The 24,281-nt window shown below is 31.2% G+C and overlaps 2 protein-coding genes across 12 annotated transcripts in view; both read left to right on the forward strand.

The window, feature by feature from the left end:
• Positions 1-24,281, forward strand: part of LOC107437287 (tyrosine-protein phosphatase Lar) — a 503,821-nt gene that overhangs the window by 36,108 nt on the left and 443,432 nt on the right. The gene's annotated exons all lie outside the window — the stretch shown is intronic.
• LOC139425043 (uncharacterized) lies at positions 15,025-22,348 on the forward strand. The gene is made up of 2 exons (XM_087158951.1): positions 15,025-17,521; positions 17,952-22,348. The coding sequence occupies exons 1-2, from the start codon at positions 15,791-15,793 to the stop codon at positions 19,389-19,391; spliced, it is 3,171 nt and encodes a 1,056-aa protein (XP_087015077.1). The 5' UTR covers positions 15,025-15,790; the 3' UTR covers positions 19,392-22,348.

The following is a 24,281-nucleotide window of genomic DNA, read 5'->3' on the forward strand; positions in this document are numbered from 1 at the left end:
AAAAGTATAATAACTAATGAATAAATGGAAATATACGATTCAGTTTATTAGTTTAGAAAATTTTTTAATACTGATTAAAAACAAGAAGATTCTACCATTACAATTTTATTTTTTCAAGGATCATGAAAAAAATTTAAAATATATCTTGTCATTGTTCCTAATAAGTCCTTCAAATACATCTATATTTCTTTTTCAACTTTTATTTTATGTTTGCCAAAGTTAATGCATTTCTATTTCGTATAGATTATTTTAAATAATTTTTTTGAAAGAAATATCAACAATGGCTTATCCTATTTAACATAGATGATTTTTAAAGATTAAGTTACACCAGAGATTTGCGTTTCCAGTCTACTATCTTTGTGGCTTTTCTGATTTATGGCGTAACATTAAGTGAGGCCAAGACTTACTAGCTGAATACCTTCTCTTTTCGATGTAAAAAAAAGTGTAAAGAAACAATACGTAATTTTAAATAATCCTTATTCAATCTTGCAGAAACTGAAAAATTAAATAATTCATCTTTTCCCTATATAATACTTAATATTAATACTTTCCTGATATTAGTTGGAAATTTTTGTTGAGTATATAATGGAGTCTAGCTCTCAAAAATGACCTGAATCGCTGTCGAACATTTCAACTATGTGACTCCACAGTTCTAATAGCTCTGGTGAAAGCTCTGTCTAAACCCGCTGTCTAAAAATAAGTGTTCACTAGATCTCTTCAGTTTTCCGTTTAAAGTGTCACCTACTAACGAGGACGGAACTGCCCCAGATGGTTTGAGGACTTTAACAGAAATATGTAACTGGGAAATAAAAAGGGAAGAGAGAGGGGGTTGGGGGAGATAGAGGGTGGTTAAATATTGACACGCTTCATCCAAAATTTGCTTTGCTAAGTTCATTTTCTCACTATCTTATCATCACTTTCACTTCATATGCTGATAAGACTAACGGAATAGAATTCTGGGGTCGTTTCAGCCTTTTTAGGAAAGTGTTGTGGTTTGTATTACCATGGTAAATAAAAGGAAGAAGTTAAGAGCATTTTTTTTTTTTTTTGTAAAATTAAAGATATCTATTTTTTAGCTGTTAATGTAATATGTAATCTATTGAAAATATTATAATAATGTATTCTATTAAAAATATTAAATGTTTATCTATAACTGAAGTAGAAAACCCACATTTTTGCTTGCTTTACCGGACATGTGCCGGACGTTGCTGCTGAACTCTAATAAAATAGATGCAGGAATGAAATTTAAAAGACCTTATCCTAGATTGCATATTAGTTAAGACATATGTATGAATCTATAATTAATCCGTCAAAAAAAGCAACATAACACTACACGTTTTTTTTAAAGATACATCTGAAGTACAAATTTAAGTATTTTTTGACAAAAAAGCTATATGAAGTATTATAAACAATTTTGTCTGTTTTCTTAAATTCAAAAAAATGAGATATGAATAGGAATGCATTTTAAACTAAGTTAAGATGAAGGAAAAACCTCAAGCGTTTGAATTTGCTTCAACATTACAATTTCAAGTTATAAATTTTCTAATAATGGTAGGGTAATAAGATTGTAATTTCCTAATAAGGTTCGGATAAAATTCAATTTTGCAACTAGGTAAATAAAAAAGGTAGCTTAGTTTTATAAATTCTTTTTTATATGATTCAGTAGCATTTAAATTTTACCAAATGTAGTAAATTTTTTCTCCATCTTTGGCAACGTTATTCATTCTATGTGGTACCTTCGGTGAAAATTTGTAAAAATCTTTTGTATCTTTTGTAAAAATTTGCAAGGAGGGAGCGCATTATTATATACTTATTTTTTAAGAAAAGGGTAATTGAGTTATAAATCATTAGCGATATGCTAATGTAATACTTGGACTAAAATGGTGCATTAAAAAAAACTGAACAATCTACAAGAAAATGATGAAGTAAAAAATAAAAGTATAGTAAAACGAATAAGGTATTGAATGATTATAAAAAAATAAATAAAAACTGTAGGTTAGAATTTCTGATTTTTAATTAGAACAATAAAAACAAAAATATCGTTCAAATGATGAAATTCTCTTTTATTCGCAACTCAAGAAGTATTTATGGGATCTCTCTGGTCCCATATCTCAAAAATAAATTCACCCACTAATGCATAACAAAATTAAAAATTAAAAAAGGAATTCTAAAATTATTATCTAACAGCAGCGGTCGCCACAGCAACACATGTAATAACGACGCATGCGCGATGTTTAAAAATACTTTTAAACATAGTTGAAAAGTGTGACGAGGTTCAAATAAGTTGCGCATGCCATCAAACCCAAAACAAGATCCATTTTTCAATGGGTAATAAAACAATTATTGTGAAAAAATATTAAATTAAAATGGTTAGTTAAAAGAATGAAGTATCTACAAGAAAAATCATAAAAAGAAAAAACATTTTGTAAAAAAAATTAACTAAAATAGTTAAGCAAAAAAATTAAATATCATCAAAAAATTTGATATTACTAGTGAAGAGAATTTCTCAAGTATATTTTTGTTTCTTTCAAAAATGCACCTTTAAAACTACTTCCTGTTTTCATGTTTTATTTACAGCAAATAATTTAAATGATTTCACAAACAAATTTTGACATTAAATGAATTAAATATTTCAAAATATATGCAGAGCAAACATTAACTATAAATTTATTTACAATTAATATAAAGTAACATTTTCTTCATTAATCTTTGAGAATAAAAACTGATAAACGTTCATTTCCATGGCATCATTTACTCGAGGATCAGATAAGTTTTTTTATTTGTGGATTTTTATTCTACCTCAAGTCTCGAGAATACAAATAACAGCTTTTCTCACATTATCTAAAAACAAGAGAAACACTCAAAATGGCGCTGTTTTATCTCACGAAAATAAACGTTCTATCAGATCGAAAAATACAGCTTAGGCGTTGCTTACAGCTTTCATGCGTGATAACGCACTTTCCCTGTTGCATGGGTTTTATCTTATCGTTGTTACGGTTGCAGTTTGAAAGAAGGTTTTATACTGAACTCAAAAAGATTTTTTTTTATCCGGAGATACTGTGGAATATTCAAATGTAATTGGATATCTGGTTATATGAGGTTTTGATTTCAATTGTTTGCATTGTTAAGTATAGTGTTTTTTTAAAAAATAGAATGAATTTAAGAAAAATGTTTTGTATTTTTCGAACTACATTTACTCATTCTAGCATTTTATATTCTTAGTTGAAAGATGTTTAATAGACCAATTGAGAAATTTTGCTATTTACAAATGTCACCAGCATTTTGCATTGCGTCATGTCGATTGGAAAAATCAGCATTGATCTGCCTGACATTTTTAATCCTTTTGGAATTTTGACTTATTCAAAAATCTTCAAAAAAGACTAAATCACTTAGGCTAATCACAATAGATATTTAATAAAGATGTTTAAAATAAGTTTTCACTACTCTGGGCTTATAACAGACGGTCTGAAATAAATTAGCTTAATAAAACATTGACTGATAAATTGTCTAATAAGCCTAAAAGTATGTGGACTCATTGCAATACGCCTTAAAGTGTTAGACCTAGAGACTTTTCCAATTAGTCTGATGCAATGACATATGATAATGGTAGTTGTAGTTTTGAAAGAGCCGGCTAAGATACAAGTGAAAGCAACAGTAAAGCATTTGAAATCCAATAGAATATACTGCTATTATTGTAAGAAATTAGAATAAGTTATTACAAACACATACTTTTTTACCATTTTCAAGATAAACAAGTGTACAAAAACTCGCTAGTTATGAGTTGTCTTATAAGTTCTTTGTTTTAAAAATTATATTACAGTAATAAAAATTTCTTATATATCTTTATGTTCTAATTAGTATATAAACGCAAAACTATATGTGTTGTCTCCCTTTTTAATTCACCTATTTACCATATTTTAGCTCTTTTAAGCATTATCATATCTTATCTTACTTCTATGTTTTAATTAGTATATACATAACGCAGGACTATATGGGTTGTCACCCTTTTATGTTCACCTATTTACCATATTTTGGTTCTTTCAAACATTTTAATGAATACCAGTGTTGTGATGGCGATAACCATTGAGGTAGTTGGGCTCTTCAAAATGCTTAAGATATTAAGATATATTCTGTAAAAATTGAATTTTGATAAAGTTGTATAAAATTGATTTTTGATGCTCTTTTTTATATTCCATTTCGAGACAATTATAATCCATTGAAGTGTAGTTTTATCTATTGGAAATAAGCTTACAAATATGGAAGAAGAAAGTTAATATTTTATTTTGGAAGATTAATGTTAGAAAACTTAGCAAATAAATTATACTCGTGTTGAGAATTCTCACATGCTGACAAAAAATAACGCAATCTATAAAAAAAAATATTGTGTACCATTTTTTTCTGAAAGAGAAAAACTAAATATTAAAATTGCCTTTTAAGGAATGGACTAACGTTTTTTTGCAAATTACCTGCATAACATTATGTTAAAGAATTATGAGACAAACAAAAATATGCTTTAATAGATTTAACAGACAAAATTAATTTGCGAATTATATATTATAGTAAATGGCGAAAAAGTTCCATTTAGACAATTATATAGTTAGTGTAATTTTTAGTTATTTTTAATAGTATATATGGTAAGGTTATATATAGGGATTAAAAATAGAATTAAAAATAGAGTTATTTTACTTCGACTGGGCAAATCTAAGTTTTTGTTCTTACCATTCAAAATAAAGAAAAAAAGAAAGAAAGTAAGAAAGAAAAAGATATGTAAAAAATTAGGAGCATCATACTTTGTACTACATGCATTACATTTTAAATAACGTATTTTACTATATTTATACATACAAAAACAAATATATATAATTAACCTATTAAATGTAACTAAAAACCAAGAAGTGTTTAGATAGTTTTATCTATTATTTTTATACTATGTAAAAATATTCAGTTGTATATAACTGTAAAAAGCTGTAACATAATCGAATATTTTAAACTCATAAATATTAACTAAACAATCATGATATATCCGTTTCGTTGAGCCGTATTTATGTATTTATGCATAATTACTTCACATATCATTATTTTAGATACACAAACGACGAAAGGAAACCGGATACCTCATTTTCAACGTCCAAAACGACACGCGCGGATTATTTAAATAACATTCCATTAACTGTTGTGCAAATTCTGCCTCCAGTTATAACTGAACTTCAGTCTTAAAATAACCCATTACGTGTTTGAATCGTATCATTTGGCGAAAAAAACGAAAATTTTCATTTTGACTTACACCACACCCCGTTTGGGAAGCCATAGAGGGCACGGAATCCATTAGCATGAATTACATTGAAAGAGACTCGCGAATACAATTTTCGCCAAATAAATAAATAATAGAAATGTTCTCGTTTTTTGCCATTTTCACTTCTTTTTATGGACGTGTTAATCCATCCTCGCCAAAGCATTAACTTCTGGCAAATGAAAGGTATCAGAAATCTGTTGCCATCGAAAAGAACATATTCTGCCTTTCACCTGCCCAATAAAAATACGAAAAACGAGGAGGTTTTCGAGAAATTCGATACAGAGAAACGTTCGATAAACCTATCGGATGAACCTGTCATGTCATGGCATATTGTGTAAAACTGCTCTATTTTACTCCTGGAGCATTGTTACTTTCAGTTCGAATTCTGACAGAAAGCGGGAAAAGCCATTTTAATGTGTGGAACGTATTGAATTTTTTAATTTTTTTTCTTGTTCAGGAGGCTGATTTTTTCAGTATTAAACAGATGTTTATTTCTTGTATCGCATGCAAAAATGCAAACACTCTGAATGACTTATGATTTAATGATCGGATTTTCACATACTAAGACTTAAACTGAATAATTCTCTACCTAACCTGAAATATGTCATTTAATTACTGCAGACGATATTTTGTGATTCAAAATCAGACATAAGAACGTTTTTTCTTGAATTAATATTTTTTTAACAGTCAAATTTCAGTTTTTGACACTCAAAATAATTTTCAACTGCAATTTGCAAAAGAGCTCTCGAAAGTTTGGACCTAGTTAATGTTAATTTGTGGGTATTCCGCTAGTTCTCGAACTTAATAAGCGAAACGTTTATTCTTTACATATGATACAATTATAAGACCTACAGTCCATGTCCAAATTATTAGACGCACTATAAGACTCTATGTAAAATCTTAATTATCAGGTGATACTATACAGTTTTATTGTTTTTACGCGACAGAAACCGGTTTGCACTTGTTTACGTTTGTGCATCAATTGGTTAAATAAGTCGATATAAAACATAAATTTGACGATTGTATAATTTGGCCAGAGACTGTACATATCCAAAACAAATTCCATGCGAAAAATATTTGCTTAATAATTGTTTACAGTTAATAATATATTTAATTATCTAAAATTTATTTACTATTTTAAAACATTTTATATAATAACAATCGATACAATTTTGAGTTGAAATCTATGCAAAATTTTACTGGATTGTAGTGAATTTCATGTTTAATAAATAATTCCAATTATAGAATTACCTGCGTTGGCTGTTTTGTTGTCTTAGAAAAACAATCTTTTAAAACAAATCTAGTCCAAGAAATTTATATTAATGTGATATCAAAATATAATGCGAAATCCAAATATTTTATAATAATTTATGTATTTTAGGGCTCTTTTGGCAGTCTTTTTGGCGCCATTTTAAAAATGCGAGAAGAGAATTAATAACTAAGTCAGGCTTAATGTGTTTTCTGGATACAAATCAACGAATGCAGTTGTGACCCGATGGTAATTCTAGCTGATAATTGATTTTTGTTATCTGTAATCGAACTTGGCGCATAACTCTCAGTTCACCTTTCTGACATCGATACAGCAAAAACAAATTTTATTTCCAATACGTTTTATTCCAACAGACTGCTTTATCATATTGTCTTTCGTAAAACAATAACTAACACAATTCTTTGTTCCTGTTTTAACAAAGCAATTATTTTTGACATGAAAGGTTTTCAGCGATTTTTGGAAACTTGCCATTTCATTTGAATGGAACTGTAAATAAGTTTAAAATTTTAAATACGGAATTAAAGTTAATCACTATTCTTGAAAATATTAAATTAATCTATGTTAACTTAGGTAAATATCTCACATGATCAGATGGTCTTTTCTGTCGGTTAGCTGGTCTACCGAAATCAAAATTCATGATGGTCCCCTCAAATTATATTAATGGTTTATGTTGGTTTCAGTGCGATTCATGATGGTCCAACATTATTCGATGGTAACCATCATCCAACATTTTCCATTATGCTTTCATGGTTTTTGCCAGCAAACTTCCATCAGTCCATGATGGAAAATGCTACTTTAATGCTATGATGATTAACCATCAAGCGAAGTTTGATTCTCATGGACCAACAATCCATTATGAATCGTGATTGTCCATGATGGTTCCAACTATTCATTTCCATGATGGTATTTTTTTATGTTGCCCCATCATAAATCTGTTCGAATTCCTCCATTGGGATGATGGTTGTTCATGATCTTCCAACATTTGATTTCTAAAAAACTATGAGGGAAATTTCTGATGGTTTAACATGTACAAACCATCAAAATAAGTTGATATTCTTATGTCGAACCATCATATTTCAGTCCGAACTCCTACATTGGGGTGATGGTTACTTATGTTGGTTACTATCAAAAATATAATGGTTCATGATGGAATTATTGATGGTTGCCATCAATATTATGTTGGGCCATTAATGGAAAACCATGAAAAATTTTGACTTGGGTTGTAATAGCAAACATTGGAACATTTTTGAACTTCTTCACTTTATTAAATCGTCGATTGATGTATCATAAATTCCTAACTTTTTTTAGCTACCTTTTAAATGCAGGGTAAGACAAATAGAATGCACCAATTTCATTGATGTACTGTAATAAATGTATTCATAGCACATACATTCATTGCTAATCTACACAAGTTTTAAATAGTCGCCGTCCAATCACCGCAAAAGCAAAACTGGCAGAAAAACAACGCCACCTCAATATCACGTTACCAAAACCATGGATAATTTCCGCAGATAATATTCTCCTGTCTTGGCTACCATGGTCCCCACATCTCATCCCATGAAATTATTTCCAGCCCAATCGCGCGTATATTATTCCAGTTTCAACTGCACGATTGATTTGAAAAACTGTATCACAGCTGTGATCGCCTGCAGCGATTAAAACTTGAGACTTTATGTAGGCCATTTACCAAAAGGAACGGTTATTTAATATTTGCGAGGACTGAATTCGATACTTTCTTATATAACCTCTGCATGCATATATATTTTTAATGAATACTTTTATTAAACTTTAAGCAATAAACACATGAAATTTGGACATTCATTTTGACAACTTTTGTGCAAGACTTCCATTTGAAGTCTGGACACAAAACTCTTAATTTTGTAATTTTTTTAATTTAAAAAACCCCATTTATTTCTATTTCATAAACATTTTTTATACATATGCAAGCAGCATAACTTACATTTTTAATACATATTTTTTAGCAATATGTATAATTATGTCAAAAGCTAAAATTACGTTTGCTAATTATATGTCCTAAAAATATGGTACAACTGTCTAAAACATTAAAAAATTTTCAAACGTATTAAATCACTACTATGAATGAAAAAAAGAAACCTAGTACTGTGATAGGATTCCAAAAAACTAATTTATTATTGATTATAACTGTTTCAAAATAGCTACGAAATTTTTAAATATTTTTGAGAAGTAATAGTACCGAAAATGGAATTATTTATAGGAATTTTTTTTGTTGTTGCAAATGCACGCTTGCTTGTTGTATTAAAAAATGTCTCATTTAATGCATCAATCAATAATCGGTATCTATTTATAATGATCCAAATTATCGGAGATTATTGATTATCTTTACTCATTAATTATGAATACGTTTAGAACAATCGTATATCGACTTTTATCTGAAAGCCTTTAGATGTAAAAAAAACTGACTCAAAAATGCTAGAAAAGAGAAGGAAATTGAATGAAAAAAGCATTAAAAAAATAGAATAATGCAATTTGTGAAATCTAAGTGATGCGAACAGTAGTTTCAGATGGAACCTAATATCTAAAATCCACTTAAAAATAAAAAAAAAGGAAATATTTGATGCCATCTAAAAAAAAGAAACTATACTGCATTAACGAAATATGATAGAAAAATGGATGGAAAAAAACCTTCTAGAATTCATTGCGTGATGTTTCTAGATTCTAGAATAAATAAAGAAAAAAAATCTATTGCGGGTTCTTTTTAAAGATTGGATTGAATAATTTCGAATTTATAGATGCTAATATTACTGTCAAGTATTGTAAATGTAATGATGTTATTTTCGTTCATATGTATTTCCTTTATTGATTTGATTTAAGAAAAAAAAGTTATTAATGTTAAAAATTAGGATCAATTACATCTAAAGATTGCATTATGCAAAACGATTATCCTTAATTACAATGCTGTTTTTTATTGATGTTTTGTAATATCATCCTGCTAGACAGAATTGGTTCGTGACTTTTAAATTGTGTACTTGTAACTGATAAGGATACAATTAGACTAAAAAACCAGAAAAAAAGTAATTTAATTGGAAGTATTTATACAATGTATTAAATTTTATCTGCATTTAAAGTTTAGCAAAAGTTTTTCAAATATTTTATTTTAGTTTTATGTTTTTTTTAACTGCAACTTTATTTCCATACACAATCATTAAAAAAAATCATCAAATTTTGCACATCTGGCTAAAAACTACAGCTTTCTTTATTTCTCCCTGGTATTGAAATAAGACAGAGATTTTTTTTAAAAGTCACTAGTATTTTTTTTTCTTCAAAATTTAGCTGGAATTTAATGTCCCAACCAATCTGACCTTTTATCTTACATTTTTAAATATTTATTTGTACTGGTGTTTGAAGTATATTTAAGTCAAGTTTAGTAAGTTAAACTTCGATGCGAAAATTCTAACATATCTTTCGCGATCATGAGAAAAATCTACCGTATCAAATTCAATAAATTTTACTGTCATAGAGAAAAATCTTCTGTATCCATTTACCAAATTCAAACAATGTTGCGATTATATCATGGAGAAAAATCTTCCGCATCCGCGTACCAAAATTTAATAAATGTTGCGATCATAGAGAAAAATCTTCCGTATCCACGTACCAAAATTTAAAAAAAAGTAGCGATCATAGAGACAAATCTTCCGTATCCACGTACCAAAATTCAAAAAAATTAGCGATCATAGAGAAAAATCTTCCGTATCCACGTACCAAAATTTTAAAAAAAGTAGCGATCATAGAGACAAATCTTCCGTATCCACTTACCAAAATTCAAAAAAATTAGCGATCATAGAGAAAAATCTTCCGTATCCGCGTACCAAAATGCAAAAAAAATAGCGATCACAGAGAAAAATCTTCTGTATCCTCGTACCAAAATTCAATAAGTTTTGCTGTCATAGAGAAAAATCTTCCGTATCCACGTACCAAAATTCAATAAATGTTGCGATCATGGACAAAAATCTTCTGTATCCACGTACCATATTCAAAAAATGTTGCGATCATATAGAGAAAAATCTACCGTATCCACGTACCAAAATTCAATAAATGTTGCGAACAATAATAATTATTATTATTTAATAATTATTATAATAATTATTATTTACACTTATTTTAGTGAAGAAGAGGAAAAAAGTATGAAAATTAATAAAGTAAAAATAATTAACCAGCTGATTTTAAATGTTTTTATTTTAACCTAAATGTTTAATGCCTCACTTCTTCTAAAACACTCCGTGTTTTATGTATTGAACGATTTATGAAAAATGTATTGAAACTGTTATTAATTCAGAAAACCCACTCCTCTCCTCTGAGCATGACATCATCTGTGGAACTTTGACAACTTAAATAAATCAATAGAAAATCGATGCCATCATACATTATGCTTATAGACGGTAATAATATATAAACTTGATTATAACTGTCACTATAATCCGAATATTTATTATGTTCCCAAAAAATCTTTTTTAAAAGAAATAATATTAAAAAAAATAGTGCGTGGAGTCCCTCCACGCGGAAGAAGTTAAACTTCGCAACCTGCGACGTTAATTGTAGAAGAATCAGCAGTCGTAGAAGGATCACTAGTTCTATTCAACGACTCTTTTTCCTGCTCCGCTCTCTTCCGTGCTCTGTAATCACGGCAATATTGCGTGCAATTTTCCCTCGTGGACCTCTTGAACCAGTGGAAGTGCTTGTGGTTGCCTCACCTGGAAAATGTATTTGTATTAATAATGTATGTGAATGCGTCATAATGCAATTTCAAAAGAGAAAACCTAACAATCAATTGATATTCACAAGAGACGTACCTTGACATAACCTTAAATCCGTCGCATTGTCCGTGGGATTGTTTTCACTCATTTTTTACAATTGTTATCCACTAAATTTGAAAATAAAAAATACTACCCTATTAAATTATATGTGTATCAAAACAAACTAAAAAAATATTTATAGAAAAACAATACTTTTATTATTTTTATGCTAGTGAGAACCAAAACAATATGGAAATGAATGAGGAAAAACTGGATCCTACCACGTGATTTCCCGGCCAATAAAAATGTTGCGTTAAACGTTTAACGCAACCTTGTTGGAAGTCGCATAAGAAGTATAGCTTCAATAACTAATAGAGCATATAATGCATAATTTAAAAAAAAATAGACAATCCTCTTTTGAAGTTTACAAGAACGATTATGGACCTAGTGAGTTGAACAATCATCTGCTTTTCCTATATAAATTTTATTTTATAACCGGCTGTGAACAGCTGACCCGATTCTGAGTTTACGACTTTCAATGTTCAACTCCGTAGGGTTGTAATTTTGAACCCAAACCAGAAGACAAGGGAACTCCGGGATCAAGCATTGGGAATAATAGCCTAACATTTTGATGGACCTAACACGTAATTGCGTTACATGGTAAGGAATACCACGAAAAAACTCCACGGTTAGTCCGACGGTAAGGAGATTCTAACACGTGATCCGTCTACCACTGAGGATATTTTACATCAGCAGTGTGGTCGGTGCAAACCGGGAGCGGAATTCGTATCAACCAGCCACTGCTGGCGTTCGAACCTGAGTGACCTCATTGAAGACGAACGCTTTATCCCCTGAGCCCCCACGGCTCTTAAATAAATAAAAAAAATGTAGTATACAGTGCGAGCATGCCAAAGTTTCATCTTTAGGCCGGGATAGCCGCCTGGTTGGTAGGGCACTGGGCCCATGTCCAACAGTTCATGGGTTCGATCCTCTCCGGCCGAAGACTCCCCGTGACTGATGCACGTTAAATCTGTCGAGTCGCAAAGTCCTCCATGTTCCCATAACAAATCAATACCTCTGGGGGTACTGATCCTGGAGTTTCCTTGTCTTCTGGGTTGGTTGAAAATTACAAGGCTACGGAGTTGAACATTAGTAGTCGTAAACCCAAAAATTGGGTCGGCTGTTCAACGACGGATATAATATAAAATAGAAATAGTTTTATTATGTAGCCTTACTTAAAGAATCGTAACGCATCGCAATAGCCTATTAGTGTAGCTCCTGTAAGTTGTAAGAATTACTAAATTAATCAAAATAAAGCGATTGAAGTTTAGTAAAATTAAACTTTTGTATGCTTAAAATTAATGGTTAAAGTAATTAAAATGGATAAAATGAAGGTTTTTTATCAATAATTTTAATTAAAAAAAGCTTTTTAATAAAAGTTAATGGTTTTCTCACACACGCATTGCAAACTTTGAACAGTAAATTTTAGACATTACTCAAATAAATGAAGAAAAAAAAACTCTTAGAAAGATTTATCATCACATTCCATTTATTTGAACTTCGAATTATTTGTCTTCTTTCTTTTGTGTTCGAAGACACAAAAATCAAAATTAAAAGGTTTCTTCCTTTTATTTCTCTGATCGTTGTTTCATTTTCTTTATGATCCCCGATCTCTTGCTTTCACCCTAAAGAAGAACCTACTATCTCTTTGTTTCGGTTCTTCTTTTCACTGTAACTTTGACTGTCTTCTGAAGAGAACAATAAGTTATCGAGAACCGAGATTGGCGATCCTGTTTCAGATATACCTATTATTACGTACTGATTCCTGTGATAGATGGTTTGTTGTACTTACGATGCGTTGTACAAAATGGTTATCAATTTTCGCCAACGATTCGCCAACTTTCTACTGTTTAGTAGAATCATTTAAAAAACTGCAAGAAAAGATTGAAAAATGTTACGGAATTTATTTTAATGGAATTTCACTTAAGGTTTTTAGTTTGACGGGTTGGAGATTATATTCAGTACATATAATAAGAATATTTTTACGATTTTCTTTGTATTGTTTTTAGTTGTAGTGTTTGTATTGTCCAGACATTTTGTGAAAGGTTCGTTTTTGTAAAATTGTGAAAAAATTACTCGTAATTTGTGAATATAAAACAAACGTAAAGTCACATTCTTTCAACCAGGGTCCTGCTTTTGTGAATTTGTGGAAATAGGGTCCGGTTATTGCAAAAATACTTTTTCAAGGAGTTTTTAAATTGTACAGAGATACAAGATTATGCTCAGCACTGTAAAGTTATAATAAAAAAACTTAATTTTCAAAAATAAACAGCTATTGCTGCTACTAAATTAGAGATGCAACATACAAACATTTTTCATTTAGCCTATACTGTTCAATACAGAATATTCATTTTGGACGAATAAAGGAAGAAGCATCTGCCGAAGACAAAACTTAGTTCGTTTACATCTGTCTTTCTCTCCCCCCCCTGGGAAGGGTTAATTCAATTAACAAAACAATAATGAAGATGAACAAATTTGTGAAGGGTCTGATTAAAAGATAAATTATTTTGTGAAGGGTCTGTTTTTATGCAAAGATATTTTGTGAAGGATCCGTTAACGGACCCAAATTTCTTCTAAACAGACCCCTGTAGTTGTAATAATATTTTCTAGTTGTTAAAAATAATTTATCATTAATTGATTTATTAGAATTTGTTTGTTAATGTCGCACTAGCGCTGCGTTAATGAGCTTTAGATGTCACACAATGAGACATAATTAATTTTGCCGGGGGAAAAAACAAAAACAAAAAAGTCGATTAAACTCTTCCGTTGAAAGATGTATTTATAGTAAACCAGCTGAGAAATCTGAGAATTAACTTAATTTTGCGTTAACTAATGTTGAAGAGTTATACTTGGTGGTGTAAATGAAAACAATAACTGGAGAAAGAGATTTAACTTTGAACTGTACAAGATTTATAAACAATCTGGTATTATTAAATACATAAAAATGAATAGAATGAATTACATGGCCCACGTGATTCGAATGGTTGATGACAATTTATTTTAAATGATAAAGATGACATTGCCACATCTACTCTGACAATTTTTGAAAGCAAGTTTTAAAAAATATTAAAAAGAACGCTTATTGAAAAATTCCAAAGCTTGTTTTGCGAAAACTCCGTAAATTATATACAGTTTGACAGGCATTTTGTTTTTCTATTCTTAAAATTATTTTTTTTAAAAATCTAATTTTTTTGATTAATTATTAGCTGTTTACAATCATAATAAAAAAAGGAAACCAAACCTTTCCTCAAAGATTTAAGAATTGTTGATGAAATAAGTCAAATTATATGAACAGAAATTGATAAATGTTTACGATACTAAGTAGTAGGGTTTTAGGGCTTCTGCGCCAGGGGTCCGGGGGTCCCGCGGATGTACTCTTGAAGGGGGTTGGGGGGATCCATGTAGGGGGGCGTGGTCGAATGTGGGATCCGGGGGATTTTCGGGGATCCCGCGGGTGCACTCTTGAAGGGGGTTGGGGTGATCCATCAAATGTGACAGCTACTATAGTTGATGGTGTTTATTTTTGTAATTATTTTTTTTTAATCTTTATTTTTTAATTAATTTTTTTAATTAATTTTTTTTAATTATTGTTTTTAATCTTTATTTTTTAATTACTGTTTTCTGAGTTAATATTTTTTTTCTAATACGAGTGATATTTGAAAAATGACATAAAATGAAACCCGATGTCATACTATCAGGATTGAACATGAATCAGGTAATAATCAGTCTGTAAGATAAAACTTGAAAGCAAGATAAGACATGTTTCCGTAGGGTGATGTCATTTCTTCGATTCAATCAAAACAGGAATGCGTGACGTCATACAACCAGGATTCAACATGAATATGAAGTACGCGTCTTCAAGATAAGGCATGCATCACTTCTGTGTAGTCTAGAAAGATGAAGTATATTGAAATGCTTCGCTCACTTCTTGTTCGGTCTTGTTTCATTAGATCATTCTAGAATGTTCCATGGGGGGTGGAGTCAGAAAATCATGCCGTCATTTTCTGCCTATCAGAATAAATTTTACAGAACTAAAATAATGATATCATTTTTAACCAATCAGAACAAGCATTACATAGCCGTTCGCAATGCATTCTGGGTAGTCGACTACAGTTTAAAATCAGATGCGTTTGCCCAGAGACCTTATTCTGATTGTAGGATTACCTCTCTCAGGGCGCTTTTCTAAACTTAGTTTGTTCTCTCTTTGTTATTACGTTAGATATTTTGTTAATTTTTTATTTGTCATCGTTGTTAAAGTTTTGTTAGTTGTTTAACTTTTTATTTAAAAGTTTTGCTAGTTGTTACGGAGAAGTTTTTAGTTTAACTTTTTATTTAAAAGTTTCGTTAGTAGTTTTTTATTTTTTATTATTACTTGTAAATTTATCAAGTTTTAAGATGAGTCAAGAATTTAGTGCTTCTTTGCCTGTGAACGATGAAGTGCTTGCTATGTGTGATTTTGGACACCTTACCGGTAAAGATTTGGATAACATGTTGAGACAAGATCAAGCGGATGAAGGTAAAGTTCCATGCCCTGAATGTACGAAAAGCTTTACCACACGACGAAATATGCTGCGACATCAACGTTTCATACATGGGGATAAACCCCTCCAATGCCCGGACTGCTCAAAGACCTTCGCCAGAACGGATAAACTAAAATGTCATCTCAGTGTGCATAAACGGAGAGCTGTTGTTTCCACGTTCACTACTTCCAAGCAGCCTCGTCTAGATATTCTTACTGCAAATCAGAATACTGTTTCCAATAGGGTTCCTGCTCATTCATCAACGTCCCATGCTACTTCTCCAGATCCCGATCCTTCCACATCTGCCTTTAATGGGAGAGTGAAAAATATTCGTCTTCCCAATAATGACCGCATTAAAGACATGCGGACATTTCTAGAACTCAAGCGAGAAGATTTTGTAAGAATAGTATCTTCTCACCTCGTTAACTATGAACTGAAAGTGAATCTAAAATTTTTGTGTCGTTACCAAAAAGTAACTCAAAATGGTATTATCAGCGAAGTGAAAAATTTCAAAACAAAAAATGCAGTCATTACATCTTCCGCCGATCTAAATGAAGTCTATGGTGCAAAGGTGGAAAAAATTCTGGCAGAAGCTGATGATTTTGAAGGGAAAGAATCTGGATGGGCCCTTGAGGAAATCATCAATTTAGAGGTATGGTTAAATAAGTACAATCCACTTCGCGGTTCTTCTTACATTGATTTACCACCAGTAATAAAGCAAAAGCACGCTATCATCAACGTGCATAACACCGACAACCGATGCTTTATGTGGGCAGTACTCTCTGCTCTCTACCCCATACCAGATCGTTGTCTACATGCTTCGCGATGTCAGAAATATGAGCCTTATATCTCTACTCTGGACTTTACAGGAATAGAGTTTCCTGTGAAATTAAAAGATGTACCTAAATTCGAGAAGCTAAATGAACTTTCCATCAACGTGTACGGATTGACAGAAAATAATAATGTGTATCCTCTGGTCATCACGAAAGAAGAGAAGTCTCGTCACATTGACCTAATGTACCTCACCAATGCTTCATCCTCTCATTATGCCTGGATCAAGCACTTGTCTCGGCTGCTCTCTAGACAATACTCAAAGTACAAGGGAAAACATCTTATTTGCCGAAGGTGCTTACAATTTTTTACGACAGATGAAATTCTTCAGCGGCATAAACTAAGTTGTAATCAACATGAAGCTGTACGAGTTAAAATGCCTACGGATAAATGGCTTAGCTTCAAAAACGTCAAACATACTCAGTTGGTACCTTTCGTTATTTATGCGGACTTTGAATGTTTGACAAAACCTATTGACTCTTGTGAACCCAATCCAGATGTATCATACACAGAAATGTACCAGAAACACGAGCCCATTAGTTTCTGTTATTATGTTTGTTATATGGATGGACTTTACAAACCGCCTTTTGTTTACAGTGGTAGTGATGCAGCGAAAATTTTCATGGAAAAAATACGAGGTGAAGCTGAAGAAATTCAAAATTTGTACAAGAATCCAAAGCCAATGCTACCATTAACCATGGAACAACTCCAGCATTTTGATTCAGCATCCAATTGTTACTTGTGTGGAAAAGAATTTACTACGGAGAATTATAAGGTAAGTTATTGTATTTATTACTTTTAGACTATAAATTTTAAATCTCAGAGTTGAATTATCTCATTTATTACAAACGATAATTTTGTATTATTGGTACTCAAAAATCAGTGTCCGCAATTTACCTTTCTAACGATTTTTTTTTCTCCTAAGAATTCTTCATATTCATGTGATGATTAAAAAAGAAAATAGTACGAGTTTTCAAATTATTAAAACTAACTGTAAAAACTGATCTTTGTGAAAGAAATTTTCAGAATATCTCAGGAGTTTAAATTAGCTTCTTTTTAATTGATAGCTGCAAGAAATAAGATTTCACTAATCAATCAAAAAGAGGAAAGGAAATCACGTATTTCTTAAGATTGTGAAAAATGTAAAATTTAATGTTATGGATTAAAATTAGTATGCATATTAAAAATAGTTTTTATTGTTATAGGTTAAGGACCACTGTCATCTAACGCAGAAATTACGTGGAATAAGTTGTAATACATGCAATTTACAAGCTAGACTACCAAATTTCATTCCCGTCATTTTTCACAACTTATCCGGCTATGACAGTCATCTTTTTATCAAGGAACTAGGAAAAGATGAAGAAAATATTACCGTGATTCCAGAAAATACTGAAAAATTTATTTCTTTCTCTGAATGTGTATCAGGAAAAATCTACCTTCGGTTCATCGACTCATTTCGTTTCATGGCAAGCAGTTTGGACCAGCTGGCAAAAAACTTATCTCTTGATCAGTTTCATCATATTTATAAATTTTTCTCGTCCTCACAAGTACCTGTGTTACTCCGTAAAGGGGTATACCCATATGATTACATCAACCACCCAGACAAGTTTGAAGAAACCACCCTACCTCCCCGGGAAGCGTTCTACAATCGCCTGAACGAGGCCAACATTACTCTGGCGGACTATGAGCATGCTCAAAGCGTTTGGAAGGCTTTTAAAATGTCTTCTTTGGGAGAATATTCAGACCTCTATGTGAAGACTGATGTTTTACTTCTCGCGGACATATTTGAAAATTTCAGAGGAGTATGTATGGACCATTATAATTTAGATCCTGCTTGGTACTTTACGGCTCCAGGGCTCTCCTTTGATGCTATGCTTAAGAAAACTAACATTTCTATTGAGCTTCTTACTGACTATGACATGCATCTTTTTATAGAAAACGGAATCCGTGGAGGGATATCCCAATGTTCGCATCGATATGGAGTTGCAAATAACAAATATATGAAAACGTATGATTCATCATATCCCTCTAATTACTTACTCTACCTCGATGCAAATAACTTATATGGTTGGGCAATGTCCCAACCCTTACCTCTTCAGGATTTCAAATGGGTGGATCCAACTATGGATATTTTATCTGCTCCTGATGATGGTCCAGTTGGTTTCATCGTAGAGGCTGACTTACAGTACCCTAATCATATTCATGATAAACATTCTGACCTTCCTCTTGTACCGGAAACTAGGATACCACCTGGTTGCAAGGATAAAAGACTGCTGACAACACTTTATAATAAAGAAAAATATGTCCTTCATTATCGCAATTTAAAATTATATATCCAACAAGGCCTTATTTTGAAAAAGATTCACAGGGTTGTTCAATTCACGCAGTCTCCGTGGTTAAAAGAATATATTGATTTGAACACTAACCTTCGGAAAGCTGCCAAAAACGAATTTGAAAAATCGTTTTTTAAATTGATGAACAATGCCGTATTCGGCAAAACGATGGAAAATATACGAAAACGTGTAGATGTCAAGCTCTGCAGCTCTGAAAAAAAGGCAGAAAAACTAATTTTCGATGTAATTTTCAAGACCGGACCATTCTTACAGAACGCCTTATTGCCATACACATGGGACGGACTGAAATGATTTTTAATAAGCCCATTAGCATTGGAATGGCCATACTGGATATTTCAAAAATACTTATGTATAAGTTTCATTACATCAAAATGAAGCCCAAATATGGAGATCAAATTAAATTGTTGTACACAGACACTGACAGTTTCATTTATAACATCACCACTGAAGATGTATATGCAGATATGAAAGAGGATATAAATAGTTATGATACGAGTGATTATGCAGCAGATAATATTTACGGTCTTCCTTTAGTAAATAAAAAGATTTTAGGGGTTATGAAAGACGAAAATAAAGGACATATTATGACAGACTTCATCGGATTAAGATCTAAAATGTATGCTTTTAAAATAAATGAAAATGTTACTAAAAAGTTGAAAGGAGTTAAAAAGGCTACTATAGATAAAAAAATTGAGTTTGAGGACTATAAGAAATGTCTCTTTGAACATCAACAACTCCATACTACCATGAACACAATTCGCTCCAAGGACCATAATATTGCATCAATAACAGTAAACAAGTTAGCTTTATCACCTTATGATCAGAAACGTTATATTTTAGAGGACAGGATCAGCACCCTCCCATTCGGACACTATTCCTTGGAAGAGGAAACTTAGTAAATAAAAAGAAAAAAAAATCTGCATAGGAAGAAAAAAAAAAATGGAAAATGAAGAAAAATTGGCATAAACGAATGGACTTAAAAGTTTTAAGAAAGATTGAATGTAGATTTTAACGGCACATCTATGCTTTGCAATGAAGAGTGATTGAACTATTCAAGGAAATAGTGTTATAAACTATGACTGACAGGACTATAAATAGAAGTGAAAAAATTATATTATTTCATTCATCATGGATCTTTTGAAATTGAAGCATCCCTTTACAGCCGTCCTGGCAGGTCCAACTGGTAGTGGCAAAAGCTATTTCATCAAGAAAGTGATCGAAAACAAAATGTTGCAGCCTTTCCCAAAATCTATAGTGTGGTGTTATGGTGTTTATCAAAAACTGTACGATGAGATGCCTAATGTTATTTTTCATGAAGGACTTCCATCTGATTTGAATCAATATTCAAATGCATTAATTGTGATTGATGATCTCATGAGTGAATTGGGAAATGATCCTCAATTAACAAAACTATTTACAAAGTTTTCTCATCATAAATCTTTGAGTATCATCTTTGTGGTCCAGAACATTTTTCATAAAGGAAAGGAAATGAGAGAAATATCTCTAAATGCCCATTATCTTGTATTATTCAAGAATCGAAGAGATCAATCGCAAATTACACATTTAGGATGTCAATTGTACCCTCGAAAAGTTAAATTTTTTCAAGAATGTTATGCAGATGCCACATCAAAACCTTATGGTTATTTACTCATTGATTTAAAGTGTGATACCGAAGAATCCTTACGCATGCGTACTGGTATGTTTCCTGGAGATACTTATTATGTGTACCAACCTCGATAACTTCATTTTGACTACGAATTCTTAGCCAATAAGATGTCTGCCGTGGTAATTGACTTTGAAGGTTTTCCACTCCCATCAGGAAGCTACATCATCAAAGAACTCGCATTTCAAGCCGTAGAAGGTAGTTCTATCTCGGGATTATGCACCTTCAAACCACCGTACCCTTTCGAAGAACTATCAGCCCGTAAGAAAATGCAATACAATTGGATAACAAGAAATATTCATCGAATCGACTGGAATCAAGGACTGGAGCCTTACGCCAAACTTCGTACCATTCTAACATTTTTGTTTGATATGTTTTCACACATTTATGTGAAAGGACTCGAGAAAAAAAAGTTTTTGGAATTTCTATCTGGAAGAGTGTGCTATGATTTAAAAGATCTTGGCTGCCCTAAAATAGATGATTTAATGCCATCCTTTTCTTCCTGCCCCGCACATTCACCTGACTTTAAACATTGTGCCGTCGTCAAAGCAAAAGCATTTGCTCGTTTTCTCAAAGAAGAGTTATAAAAAGCTTCCACATCTGAGAAAAGAAATCATTTGAAAGCGAGATGTCTGCGTGTGATGTACGAACTTTAGAGCTCATAAAACTGATCTCGAAATCTAAACATTGCAAATCACTTATAAAAAAGTGTTCAAAGCGTGAGATTAAAACCCTGTGCGAGTGTGTTTTGAATGCTCTTTGTGGTAATATACCACTTACAAAAACTCAAAAAAGTCGTTTATCTCCTCACAAAGAAAGTTTAAGAAAACTTGTGAACAAGAAAACACCATTATACAAGAAGAAAAAAATTCTTATTCAAAAAGGAGAGGGATTCCTATCCATTTTACTGCCTGCAGCTATTTCTGTCATTAGTTCTTTAATTCATGGAGTATAGTAAGAAATTTGTGCTAGTTCCGGAAGATAGAATACAAGTAGCAGAACATCTATCCGAACTGGATCAACTAATGAAAAAAATTCTTCAGAACAAAAAGTTATCAGATGAAGAAAAAGTGACTTTGTATTTACAAGTGTTGCAAAAATATACACATTTTTCAATTCAGAAGCCTAATATAGAAGAATTTGAGTCACGTCAAACAGAAATTCCAACAACAGAACCAGCGAAAGAAGAACCCATACAAATAAAAAATGAAATAGAAGATCTGGGAGAAAGAATCCTTAGTGTAGTTCCAGCTCGATGGCAGGATAAAGCAACAGAAATGTTAAAGTTTTTGAAAGATCAAAAATCTCTCCTTTGGAATAATAAAGGTGAAATCATTTATAAAGATGTAACTGTTCCTGGAAGTAACATTGTAAATCTCCTCAATGACTTTTTAAGAAATCGGAAATCAGCCCCAGAAGGAAGACATGTATTTTTAAGTGCTTTGAGTGATGTTAAATTACCAAAACATTTGGATGTAAATAAAAAATTGTATAAAGAAAATAAAATTGTAAAAAAACGTGTAATGTATGCTCGCAGAAATGCATGGTTAAAACTTTGAAATAAATGCTATTTTATGTATTCAAATTTTCGTCTTTATTGATACTTTTTTCTTTCAGGTGTAAATATTTTAACTTACTAAAATTTACGGAAAAAGTTAAAAATAATAAATGTTTTTTTTTTTTTTTTTTTAAAGTAATAAATGTTTGGAAGAAAAAAAAAGTGTTAGAAATTTTTTTTTCTCTAATGCATTAAAAAATTTGGAAAAGAAACGAAAAAGTTTTTTCTTGCGTAGAAAAATAATTTTTCGCCAATAAAAAAAAATTTAAAAATAAACTTTACAAAATATTTTTATTCTAGAGTAAAAAAATTTTAAAAAATAACATTTGTAAAAAATATTTCTTCCTAAGCAGAAAATTTTTTAAAACAGTAATTTCTAAAAATAAAATAGTTTGGAAAGGAAAATTTCTGAAAAAAAAATTTTATGTAAAAAATAAATTTAGAAAATTAAATTTATAAAAAAAAATTGTGCAGAAACATTTTAAAAATTATTTTTTTCTCATTTAAATAATAATTTAAGCTATAAAAGTTTCAAGAAATTTTGTATAAATTTTCATAATAGAAACAAGAAAGACACAAATTATTTAGTTTAATTTCTTTTTATTTTTTAAAAACAAATCTTAAACCATATCGTTTCTTTACAAATTGAAACATCAGAAAATCATTGATATACAATCGATTTAAAATATAATACATAGAATAATCTTGACATCGCTTGAATAAAAAGTAAATACAATATTGTCCGCATACATTGGACGTAGGTGATTGAAAAACTTTGGAATTCCATCGTACATTTGAATAGGAAGAGGTATTCATATTATAAAATTCGGGAGGTCTTCCATACGAGTCATAAAATTCTAATTCCTTTTTATCATTCACGAATAATGCAAGCCAGTGAGATCCTGGTCGGGATGAGTCATCTGCATTCATGATAGCACATGTATTTTCTTGTAGATTAGGAATCTTATCTCTTGAATATACTCCTTGAAAGTAAGGCGATGTTATCTTCTCTCGAGATAAAATGTGAAATAATTGTAATCCATCCATTCTTTAATTTCCGAAATCGTACAAAATATTTCTTGACTTGTTAATTTCTATTAAATTTTCAAATTCGGCAAAAATGATTACACACACAGTCTGCTCTAATGATTTGCTGAATTTTAGTTCTAATCGTAAGTTGCTGTGTTTGATTAGATTTAAATGCTCTCCAGAACATAAATCGGGGGAGAGATCAAATCCGAACAAAGTATTTCCTTTCACGTATTCTTCTCTCGAAATAAATATTCCTTTATCTTGGCCCATTCGTTCCGTACCCACAAATAGAGTTTGATAGGCAAGAATGTATTGATTTTTGGCAAAATCTAGTTCCAATGGATTATGAGGTACAGGTTGTCCATCTACATACACTCCAATAAAATTTAAATCAAAGTGTTTAAAATCATAGGGAGATTTCGAAAATGTTCCATGAAAAGCTTCATTATCTACACAACCAATAATAACTTTTTTCGGCATAGGACCTGAAAATACGTTATCTTGGATAAAAGACATACTTCCCTTAGGAATCGAATACACTTTGCATTGCACTCGATTAATGGGGTATTTTGCACTTGTTTTCTCGAGTGCTTTAGCATGACCAAGTAACACTCCTGGATTCACACGAACTTTTCGGATAAACAAAGACACATGATCTAATACTACTTTAAATCCTTCAGATCCTTGTAAACAAAATTCTGGCTTACTTCGTATCAATTTTATTTTCACATCCACCAAATTGAGTAACAGACGCTCTTGGTGAAATAAATCGGAATGTATACATCCAATCATATCCACTGTAGCACTTTCTTTGATAAAAGCAGTTCTTTTCTTTAAGCCATCATCAGAATCTTTGTAAAATAATTCAGCTGTTAATTGAGAAGTTTTGCTATCGTATCCATGGTTGAGGAGAGTTTCTATGTAGGCT

The sequence above is a fragment of the Parasteatoda tepidariorum genome, chromosome 3 (genome assembly GCF_982258835.1).
Source record: "Parasteatoda tepidariorum strain Cologne lab strain chromosome 3, Ptep-v5.0, whole genome shotgun sequence".
NCBI lineage: Eukaryota > Metazoa > Arthropoda > Arachnida > Araneae > Theridiidae > Parasteatoda > Parasteatoda tepidariorum.